This window comes from Acanthisitta chloris, unplaced genomic scaffold (assembly GCF_000695815.1).
Source record: "Acanthisitta chloris isolate BGI_N310 unplaced genomic scaffold, ASM69581v1 scaffold26802, whole genome shotgun sequence".
NCBI classification, from domain to species: Eukaryota; Metazoa; Chordata; class Aves; order Passeriformes; family Acanthisittidae; genus Acanthisitta; species Acanthisitta chloris.
Window position 1 is genome coordinate 1 of NW_008662567.1, and position 11339 is coordinate 11339.

The window sequence follows — 11339 nt, forward strand, 5'->3', positions numbered from 1 at the left end:
CCTTCGCTCTGCTAGTGAGCCCACCGAGGGGCTCGTTACGATCAGTTTAAGGTATCTGTGGGATTCGGAGTTAAGGTGCAAAACGTGAAACCAATTACAGCCACTTCTATCACTTGTATCTGTGCTGCTTCCCTCTCTAGAAATGGACCCTGAAGCCCTTGGGAAGTGCTCGGCGCTGCACCCGAAGCCTGCGGGGCTGTCCCTGCAGTACGGCACCGCTGGGTTCCGCGCCAGGGCAGAGCTGCTCGAGCACATCGTGTTCCGCATGGGTTTGCTGGCAGCTCTCAGGTCCAGAGCTGTGGCAGCCACGATTGGCATCATGGTCACAGCGTCCCACAACCCTGAGGTAAGAACAGCCTTTCCCTTGAGCAGGAGGTGGGTGTGATCGCTTTGGTGGAATCAGAGCTGGGCATGGCACTGAGAGCAGCTCCTGAAGGCACCTGAACCTCTTAAAGCGTGTGTTTGGCCTACTCCCTGTAAATACAGTCTCAGGCTTATTTGCAGTTACTTTTCCCTGTAAACACAAGCATTTTTTTTAATGTGGAAATGCTGTAACATAGAAAGCATTGTAGGTTATGTTGCAGGGTAACTTTCTAATGTTGGCAAGCTAGGAGTACCCTTGAGAAGAGAGGAACCTTTGAGCAAACTCTGTAAGTTTAGAAAAAAAAACCCATGCAAATGCAGCAGTTACAAATTAGGCATTTAGACTTCTGTTGCTATGGAGGTTATTAGAATCTCCCGTTAGGTCATTCTAATATCAAATTTCATGCCAAAAGTAGAAAGGAGAAATAGTCAGTTAATATGCTGGTTGTGGTACTTTTGGGGGCTTGCTGGAGGTTTAAATAAGCAGCTAAGTTACCATGTCCCAGAAGTTCTCCACCTTTAAAGAAGCAATGTGATTGAACCACTTGTTGGCTGCCTTCAAAGAGATTTTATTAAGTTCCCCAATTGTAGACTTAAGTATCTTTTGTTCTTTTTTTTTTTTCTACTAAGGAAGACAATGGGGTAAAACTGGTTGATCCTCTTGGAGAAATGCTGCACCCTTCCTGGGAAGAATATGCCACACAACTAGCAAATGCAGAGGAGCATGAAATACAGAAAGTGATAACTGAGATCTGCCAAAAAGCAGCAGTGGACATGCACAAGGATGCTTCAGTTTTCATTGGTAGAGACACCAGGTAATTACAAAGTGCTGCTGATGTATGTTGCTTTTATTGAGGCACCAGTGCTGTGTTCAGGGGTGCTTTGGGGATATTTCACCCTCTGCAGTCAGGCTGTGCTTTTTTTATGCCTAAATTTATGAATATAGCAATAAATAAATGTTTTCTGATGCAGTTCCTATGTTAGCTTCCCTAATAGTTATGGGAGCTTCCTGGCAGTGTTTCTGAACTGAATGCTTCATTGTGATGTGGGTTTTTTTGTGGGTACTGTGTGATGTCTGTGTGTACTTAGCAGTTAACTTGTCTTTGCAATTCCCCGGGGTGTATGCTTTCAAACTTCCTTACTGGGAATTGCCTGCAATAGAAAAAGGTGTGGGTTTCTTCATAGCCAATTTAAATCTACCGTTAGGAAGCTCGTAGGAGATTTCCACCTGTGCTTCCTTCCCAAGTCCATGCATAAATGTCTTTGCAAAGGTTATCATCTGTATTTGTTGTTTTCTAGGCCAAGCAGCGAGAAACTGTCACAGTCAGTAATAGATGGTGTCCTTGTTCTGGGTGGTCAGTACCATGGTATGTTACACTTTGGCAATTCGAGTCTGATTTCAAGTTTTTAATGGAAATGTGACTCTTTTATGTAGACCTAAAGCAGTAGCCCAGAGACATTTACTTTCTTGCTTGTAACAACCTTATTTCAGGATAGTTGTGTGGCTTTAATACAAGGTGGGGCAGGGGAGAGTCATTTTTCCATAACAGAACTTGAAAAATTTCATGTGTTTCCTGTACTGCATTTGTCTGTTTATTGTAGAATAGCAAATACTATACAACTTTTGAACAACAACTAATTTACAATTCTATTTCTGGATATTTTACCTTTTATCTTACACTAGATTATGGCCTGGTGACAACACCACAGCTACATTACATGGTCTGCTGTCAAAACACCCAAGGGCAGTATGGGAAAGCAACACTGGACGGTTATTACGAGAAACTCTCCAAAGCTTTTACAGAACTGATAAAACAGGTGAATACTGGGTGTTACTTCTTCATGCTAATGTACAAAAATCATATCTTCTGTTTCTTAGCTCATTTGGGTCTGAAGTTTTGAATTCAGGTGTGGTTTCACTAGGGTAAGAGTTCACTTTGCCCCTTCTTCCCTTGTGCTAAGTCTCACAGCTCTGGAGAGAGTCAGAGGCACCTGAAGATTGACTGTGCCAATGGAATAGGAGCACTGAAACTATCAGAAATGAAGCCCTACCTTACAAAAGAGGTGCTAATTCATATATATAATGATGGAACCAAGGAGAAACTCAATCACTTATGTGGTGCAGATTTTGTGAAAGTTCACCAGAAACCACCTAGAGGTATGTAGTCAGTACTTTTGTATCTCTTTACTTCTCCTCCAGGTCTGAAAGTGCAGGGTCTAGCCATGGTGCATCATCAGATAATCTGAGCTCCCTGTTTCTTACTAAGTGACTGCATGAATGGTTCTGCTTGTGCAATGAAAGAGAGACTCATACAGCCAGGCTTGGCACATCCCTAGTTTAAGTTAGTCTGAAGTGTTTGGAGGAGCACAGTATCTCTCTGACTGGCTGAAAAATATATGACTCTCCATGCTGAATGTTAAGCTGGTGGAGTCCAAAGATCAGTCAGGACCGGCTTAATGTTATCTATTTTACTTCCCTTTGTGTTATGAAGAAACGTTTACCTTGTGGGCTGGGATTGCAGATATTTTTCCTGGTTCCTGAAGGAGAGCTAGGGTAATCAGCAGCTTGGTGACAGCAGAATGACTGGTTCACATAAACCAGTGAGAAAATTATTTCAATCAATTTCCTGCAAAGTGTTTAAAGGAAAATCCGTGAACTGGCAGAGCAAGGTGGTTTGGATATGAGGTTATTTGAGGCTGAACTGGGTGCTCCATTGGGCAGCTGCACCCTGACTGCAGCTGCTGGGCAAATCTGAACACTAAGGTATGGTGTTCTTCCCCTTTCCCACACTGCTTGAGCCCTGGAGAAATGCAGTAAGAGGCAGTCCCTGCTGGGGGTCGATGCTTGTGTGTCACCTCTGGATCCTGGCTCTAACTGTGCCTGAGGAGGGTCATTTCCATGCAGGACTGTGCTCTGAAAAGAAAACGTCTGAATTATTTTCCTAATGATTCACTGAAATAGATTGTCTGATTTCTCTGAAGGTGTTAAGCAATATCAGCTTTCTGTTTAAAGTCATAGGGAAGTCTCAACCTGCTAAGTGTTGCATTTGCCATTACCTTATGCTTTGGCTTCAGGACCTCACTGGCAGTGGCATGTTTTGTCCTGTATGACTTTAGGCAAGAGAAGGAACAGACAAGGTTTGGGGTATAACTTCCTGTGCTCTGAAGGACAAGGTGTCACCAAGGTGGGCTAGTTTTTCTGTCTGCTTTTGTGCTAAAATACTGTTTCCAAGAAGGGGTTACAGGATGTGGCATGTCCTTAGGAGCTCCCTACTGAGTTCCTGATGGACTCTGAAACCAGCCTAGGTTTCAGAGGTTTCTCAAACTGCCAGCTGCAGTTTGAGAAATGGACTCTGAGGTTAATGTGGCCTTATGGCATCTAAAGAAAAGCAAGATGTACCTTAACTAAAGAGCAGTTCATTTCTGTATGGCTCTGCTGTGTCAGCGAGGACATTTCCTAGCTGTTTCTCTTTTGGAATTAAGTCCGGAAAGTTTTTTGAGGCAAGTGTTTCTTATGCATTATGTACATTGTTGGGTAAGTTGAATATCAAGCACACTAAACGTGAGACATTTTATAGCCAGCAGATCCACTTGTATAATTTTTGTACAGCTCAGAGAAATCTTGGTGATGGCTACTTTGGAGAGGGCTTGTTTTTTCAGTGGTAGGATTTATCTGCCACCTCCTGTTGTACTTCAGGACTGGCTTTGCTGGTGTGGGGGTGCACACTTGCCTTGCATTAGGAAGGTGCCTCATCTGTGAAAGGAAGCAAAGGGCAGGTGCAGGTCTGGCAGGTGAGAATGGAATGAAATTAAACAGGCCTGAAATATTTCCTTGTAGAAAGGCATTTTTTGATGCAAGGGAAGAAGGACTAATTCCCATATGTCTTGGCAGGAGAAGTACATAGTAGTGCTGTAGCAGGAGTGCACAGAGGACTTGCCACATGCCAGGAAATGCAGGTGACATGGCTCTGGAGGCCTCCTCTGCCTGAATGTGGTTTGCCTCCACTCTCAGGCTGCTCAGTGTGCCTGGCCCTGCTCAGAGGAGCAGTGAGGGAGGGCTGGGTGTGTGCCCTGTGGCCAGCTAAGGCCACCCAGGGCTCCTGCCCAGGTGCTAGGCAGGGCCCTGAGTGTCACTCTGCAAACACCAGCTCACTCAGCTGCACGGAGGGGGAAAGCAACTCACCTCCATCTGTGAGCAGTGTGTGCAGCTCTGGTGTGTGGTTGTTTGCTCTGTGGTGCCTGAGTGTGTGAGAAAAGGGGTGGGTGCTCTGCTGGTGCAAGGTTTATAACCTCGTGCCATCACTGACTTTCAGTGCTTACTTCCAACATTTAGAGATGTACATGTTGTAGTTCTGGGGCTGATATTCATATGCACCTGGAAAGGAGGTGTAGCATCATTAATGTTTAGAGAACCTGTGGGTTTGATATTAGTATTTATATTTTTGATTTGAACATGCATTTCTCAGTTGCCTTCCAATACAGGCTCCCTGTTGCAGTAAAAGCAGTATCTATTTGAGAGTGTTAGTTTGTGTGTGTGTGTGTTCACAGAGCTAAATTCCGCATGAGATCTACACTGGGACTAATTTAAACATTTTGTGTCTTTTTGTGTCTCTAACTTGCTTTTATAACTCTGTGTGCACTAGGGCTAGACATGAAGCCCAGTGAGAGATGCTGCTCCTTTGATGGTGATGCAGATAGAATTGTTTATTACTATAAGGATGCAACTGGCCATTTTCACCTAATTGATGGAGATAAAATAGCAACTTTAATTAGTATCTTCCTTAAAGAACTTCTTGCCAAGGTAACTCTAACATATGAAATGAATGCTGCCACTTTAATTTGTAAAGTGTAAAATATTCTAAGGAAGCTGTGTTAGTTGGTACGTGTGTGGTATCTTTACATCTACCTAAAGTGAATCTGCTTTATAAAGTGATCAGTCCTGTACCTCAGTGGTGTGGCCAGAATGTTTTTACAAGGGTAGGACTCCATGCTCCAAATGAAAACCTGAGCACTGATATTTTAGCCTGGAACATTTTCTTTGTGGGAGAGAGCTTTCTTCTATTTCAGTGTACAAAGTATTTGTATTAATTTCTCTTTCTTTCACTATCTTTCACTAATTTTGGCTCCAGTCCTTCCCCCAGTGAAGCTTTATGAAGGTTGGCCATTCTGTTTGCATGAGAACTTGGTTGTGGCAGTCAAGGGGTTTGTGTGTCATCATTCCAAAACCAGTCTCTGCCACATAGCATCCTCTCCACACCTGGGACAGAGAGGAAAAGCTTTTCTTTTTTTACACAAGTGCCCTTGGACTTGATGTCTGTGATACTAAACCTAGACGAAGTAGCCTGGTTTAGTTTTCTTAGAGACCAGTTCATTTCTGTGGCAGAGAAACTGGCCAGTGAGGAGAATTGTGCTTGCCACCAGTCTGTGCTTGCTTTGCACTGGAAGCTTTGACTCTACTGGTTGTGTGTGTGGCCTCATGTAATGCCACATGTCCAGACTGTGCATGGAGCTAGCTGAGTCTGGAAAAGAGGTTTGGAAAGTGTAAGCTTGGAGAGCTGCTTCAGCCAGCCACAAAAAATAAAAATGGGATATAAAAGACTTGAACAGAATTCATGTTGTTTTAAACATATGGAAGTTTTCTGTGAGCTGGTGCCTTCCTCTGATTCCCAGGAGTTTTAACTCAATGTTTAACAGTTCTGATTATCCTTCTGTTTATCCTACCTGTTTGGCTATGTGCCTATGGGACAGTAAAGCACTTTTCTTGGTTTGCTCAGGTGGGGCAGAACTACAAGATGGCTGTGGTACAAACAGCATATGCCAATGGGAGTTCGACACGCTACCTCGAGGAAACGCTGAAGGTATTCTCCATGTTTGTTCTTGGTAGTTTTCTGCAAATGTTGTTTACTGCAAATTTGTTTGCTTTTAAAGTAAATGCTGTGTAATGGGATTACCAGGAAAACTTAGAGCAGGTGAAATCAAATTACTCTTTCAAACCTGCAGCAGTGACTAAATTCATGGTGGCAAAGGAGACACAAGAGAGCAAAGCTGAAAATGTTCTACTCAGCCTTTACTAATTTAAAAAATGCTTGACAAAAGCTAAACAAAATCTCTTGTTAGTTCTCAGACAAGTTGAGGACTTTATAGCTTTGCAAGAAAGTGAGTTAGTACAGGTTCCTTGATACTTTGATGCTGCTTCATTTTTCTCTAACAAGCTAAATGTTGTTCACTACAGAAATTGAGCTAAAGCATTATCAGTTCTGGACCACTCACTTCAAGAAAGACATTGAGGTGCTGGAACAAGTCCAGAGAAGGGCAATGAAGCTGGTGAAGGGTCTGGAACACAAGTTCTGTGAGGAGCTGAGAGTGTTTAGCGTGAAGAGGAAGAGGCTCAGGGGTGACCTTATCACCCTCTGCTAGAAAGGAGGCTGTAGGCAGGTGGGGCCCAGTCTCTTCTCCCAGGCAGCTAGTGACAGGACGAGAGGACATAGTCATAGGCTGTGCCACGGGAGGTTGAGGTTGGACATAGGAGGAATTTCTTTACAGAAAGGGTGGTTAGACACTGGAATGGACTGCTCAGGGAGGTGGTGGAGTCACTGTCCCTGGAGGTGTTTAAAAAAAGACTGGATGTGGTGCTTAGTGCCATGGTCTAGTTGACGTGGTGGTGTTAGGTCATAGGTTGGGCTGAATGATCTCAGAGGTCTTTTCCAAACAAAGTGATTCTGTGATTATTTCCATTTGTATAGAAATCTGGTGTGTGTCCTGAAACCTCTAAATGAATTGGGTTTTTCTATACTTGGGGTTTATTTCTTCATTTCTTTAATTAGCCTTTATTTACACTTGAATAAATGAATTTATGTTTTTTCAATGATGCCTGCAGAGGTAGTGGAGAATTTTACCTCTGGGGAGTCAGTAGCTGTGAAAGTTAGTTTGTAACAGTTCACCCAGGCAGGTGCTCAGTTCCCTGCACTTCCTGCAGCTCCATCTGCTGAGGAGAGTCTGTAACCTTGTTGTCATTCTCTGCACATCCTTGGGTTGCAGGTACCTGTGCACTGTGTCAAAACAGGAGTGAAACACTTGCATCACAAGGCTCAGGAGTTTGATGTTGGTGTTTATTTCGAGGCAAACGGACATGGTACAGTAAGTATGAGCATCTAATGTATATGATCAGCCCCTGTGTGTAAAATTTTAATTAGATTAGCTGGAGAAGGAGGTCTTTTCACTCTCCTTGCTTTTATAAAGTAGGTTGTTGTTTTTTTCATGTTTGAAAACAGACATGTTCCCCCTTCTGTCTTTATCATAGCATTGCCACCAGCTCCTCTGTGATTTATGTGGGGATGGGAATTCATAGTAGCAAATATTAATGATGGTTATTGGGGCTTAAAAGGTAAAAGTTTCTTCCTTATTGCTGCACATATCCTGGTTCAGTCTTGACAAGCTTTCATTTTTTTATTGTAGGTATTATTTAGTAAAGCTGCTGAAACTGAAATAAGACAATTGGCGAAAGAGGAGAAAGATGCTGAGAAAAGAGAAGCAGCAAAGGTGCTCGAAAACATGATTGACCTGATTAATCAGGTAAAAACAGAGAGAAATGAATCACTGTGTTGGCAGTCATGAGGGTAATCCTGTTTGTGAGTACCTGTCAGGCTACTGCTGGGGACTGCTGGAGCAGGAAGTAAGGCCATGAAGAAAAGGGTGGGACTATTCTTTAGAAAGATGTGATACATACTCATGAGTGGATGCAGAATGCTTTTGTCTGGTGTAGTCTGCTGGCTGCAGGATCTTAGAGGGAGTGAATACCTTGGGCACCTAGTGCTAGGATGTGACTTGTTTGTGATTCAACAACAAGGACTCTTATGTTTTCCACTCACACATGTGGTATGGGAGCACAGGGGTCTTCCAGTGCCCATGCCCACACAGCCCTGGGACTCCCTGTCTTAGTGCAGACATTATTTGTCTGGGTAGTGCCAAATCATACCTCCCAAGCCAGTTTTAAGTATCCTGACCCCTGAACAATGGAGAGCTGCTAGTCCCCCTTAGGAGAGGTGAGTACTAGCACTTGGCCTTGGTAGGGCTGTATGTGTATGCTGCTGTTCTCCTTACCTCAGGAGCAGTGTGGTACGGAGGGAAAAACCAAACCAAACCTACCTGCCCCCAGCCAAGCCAGCCAAACTCAGCTACCCACACTGGGCAAGGGGGCCTGACTGCTTTTTCACTCTCTTCAACTGGAAACTTAGTGATCACATCTTGCCTTCATTTCTTCACTGCTGATTGCTCCAATGTTTCTTCCCTTCCCATTAACAGACTGTTGGTGATGCCATCTCAGACATGCTGGTTATTGAAGCAATCCTGGCTTTGAAAGGTCTGACTGTGCAGGAGTGGGACACCATCTACACTGACCTTCCCAATCGGCTGCTCAAAGTTCAGGTGAGTTCACACCACGTGGGCTCAGCCTCTTGGGGTCCTGCTGTGAGCATCTTTTGCCTGCACATATTTAGATAAGCTTTATTGTAAAGCTGAAACAGCCCATTAAAGAGCAGATGTAGGCCCAACAACCCAGAGGAGGGACCAGAATTTTGCTTGGACTAAAATAAAACTATGACTTACAGAAATGATGAAATAATAACCAACTGTTTTAAATGAAAAAATCTGACCGAAACTCTTCAGATGTTTACTTAGAATTTCTTTCTTAACTTTCAAATTAGAAAAATCCTATTTCTCTATGGGCCCTGCCTGCTGGACAGCTGGATTATTTTTCTTGCTGTTCCACTTCGTGTAACTTGAATGTTCAAGCTCTTGTTTCTTTATCTTCTCCAGTATTGAGTAGAAGAGCCTGCCATGTAGTAGCATTCTATTAGACACAGTAAAGGAGCTCTGGGCTCTAAATTAACCAGCAGACAGAATGTACACTTTCTGATGTACTGGGAGAAACTGCAGCTTCACTTCAGAGTCTGACCAAGGAGGCATGTTCAGAACTGACCCTTTTTCCAAACCAAGCAGCTAAGCTCTGCTTGGTAAATATGTGCTGAGCAGGCATCTTAGGGATCCCAAGTGTTTGAGTAGCCCTGTATTAACTCCCAAATTGAACTCTGCTTCAGGCAGCACAACACATCAAACCCCGATTTTGTGTCTTACCCTGACCTTTCTCAGTCTGCTCTCACTGCCCAGCCCCAGCACACAAATGGCTTGTCCATTTCTGACGCTGCAGGTGGCAGACAGGCGCGTCATCGACACGACCGACGCCGAAAGGCGCGCGGTGGCACCGCTGGGGCTACAGGAGAAAATCGATGCCCTTGTGAAGAAGTACAGGTTGTCACGAGCCTTCGTCCGTCCCTCAGGAACAGAAGATGTCGTTAGAATATATGCTGAAGCAGACACACAGGTCAGAGCTTAAACAGCTTCTATAGGAAGTGCACTTGTCTATGTTAAAAAAATCTGCTTAGCAGGGACTGATGGACAAAGTATGTTTACATGCTCATCATTTAATAATACCTAAGTGATAGATTTGGAAAAAAATAACCCTTAGTGATCACAAAAAAAGCCTCTGGATTTTCTTTTTATTGAGAAATGTAATGTTGAATGTTCTCAATGTTTATCTTTAAAAGGAAAATATAAATGTCTATAATGGCAGATTTGACACTAGTTGACTTTGAAAAGACAATCAGCCTTTGGAAGGCTCAGGGTTAAAAAGAAAGTTACTAAATCAGTCCCTAACTGCATGATTTCATAAGAGGCAAAAATAGAAAAAAAAATCTGGCTGCTGTTGTTAGTCCACATCTGAATTTATAGTTGACAGCAGAAGCAGTGGGTCCTGTTCTCCTCCCTTCACATGCTTCTCCCTGCCAGCATGACAGCAGATGCCTCAGGATGATGGAGCAATGTAGGGAACACAGCATTTGCAGGAAATCTCTTGTCTTAATATCACATATTTGCTATAACCTGCTCATGCTGACAGCAGCATAACTATCTTTCCCAACTTTCTGCAGGAGAATGCGGATGCGCTCGCCCATGAAGTGAGCCTTGCTGTTTATCACCTTGCTGGTGGAAAAGGAGCACCACCCCAGCCCATATAATGGATGATACAAGGGCACTTAAAGCACACAACTTCACTTATCTTTTCATATCTCTTTACCATATGTGCACAGACCCAGGATTTCCTGGGAGCAGCAAGGACTGATCAGAACTGAGTGGAATCTTTACCTCCTTTAGCAACTTACCTCTTAATGAGATGTTCTTGCTGCTGAATGTTCTCCTCCCAAAAGTTTGTCTAACTTCTTGACATGCTCTGGCCATGCTCAGAAGGAATTCTGCCCCTCCACCCAGCTGAGTTCATTGTCACATTGTGCCTGAAATCCAACTCCCACACCCTTGGAGCACTGGGCAGAGCTGCATCTGACTGGAGCTCTGCTGTGACTGTGCTCACAGTGGCCACACCAGCCCAATCATCCATGGGCAAACAGTGTAAGGCAGTGGCTGCCACTAGTCTTGAGATTCAGTTCACCTCAGTTCGAGGGGGAAACAATATAATGAAAAAGAACATTTGCAAATAATAATCTATTATTGCAATATAAACTTCATTAGATGCTTTATGAAATTACTTAGTGATTTGCATTAATTGTATTTATAATCACACTCAAGAGGGAAGGGACAGAGACAAGTTTGTCTTCTGTGGCACCATGGAAGGGGCTGGGCCAAGGGGATGCAATGTTTCAAACACAGGAGTATCCTCAGCATACTTCAGGGTGTCTACCTCTGGCAAGCATTGTTCATTGTAGTCCTGTATTAACTCCTGACATAATGGCATTTTCCACATTATTAAATAAGCACAAGTTCCAATAGATTTTTTTTAAAAAAGAAAAGAATACAAAAATAAACTGCAAACAAATTGAAAAAATGTGCACCTTGTATTTTTTTTTTTAGTTTTTTGTTTAAAGACAGAACTCAAGACAACAAAACATGTACTGTAAATAGTAGGCACC

General features: G+C 43.3%; 1 protein-coding gene across 1 annotated transcript; it reads left to right on the forward strand.

The window, feature by feature from the left end:
- Nucleotides 1-142: 142 nt before the first annotated feature.
- Nucleotides 143-10433, forward strand: PGM3 (phosphoglucomutase 3). The gene is made up of 12 exons (XM_009070650.1): nt 143-346; nt 994-1178; nt 1663-1730; nt 2048-2181; nt 2326-2521; nt 5007-5164; nt 6138-6221; nt 7402-7500; nt 7819-7935; nt 8665-8787; nt 9569-9742; nt 10347-10433. The coding sequence occupies exons 1-12, from the start codon at nt 143-145 to the stop codon at nt 10431-10433; spliced, it is 1629 nt and encodes a 542-aa protein (XP_009068898.1).
- Nucleotides 10434-11339: the final 906 nt, after the last annotated feature.

Bases quoted from the DNA above. Each gene is read 5' to 3' on its own strand.
- PGM3 (XM_009070650.1), top strand. From the start codon at position 143: ATGGACCCTGAAGCCCTTGGGAAGTGCTCGGCGCTGCACCCGAAGCCT. The intron at 347-993 runs GTAAGAACAGCC...TTTTCTACTAAG, and splicing joins CAGCGTCCCACAACCCTGAG to GAAGACAATGGGGTAAAACT. The intron at 5,165-6,137 runs GTAACTCTAACA...TGGTTTGCTCAG, and splicing joins TTAAAGAACTTCTTGCCAAG to GTGGGGCAGAACTACAAGAT.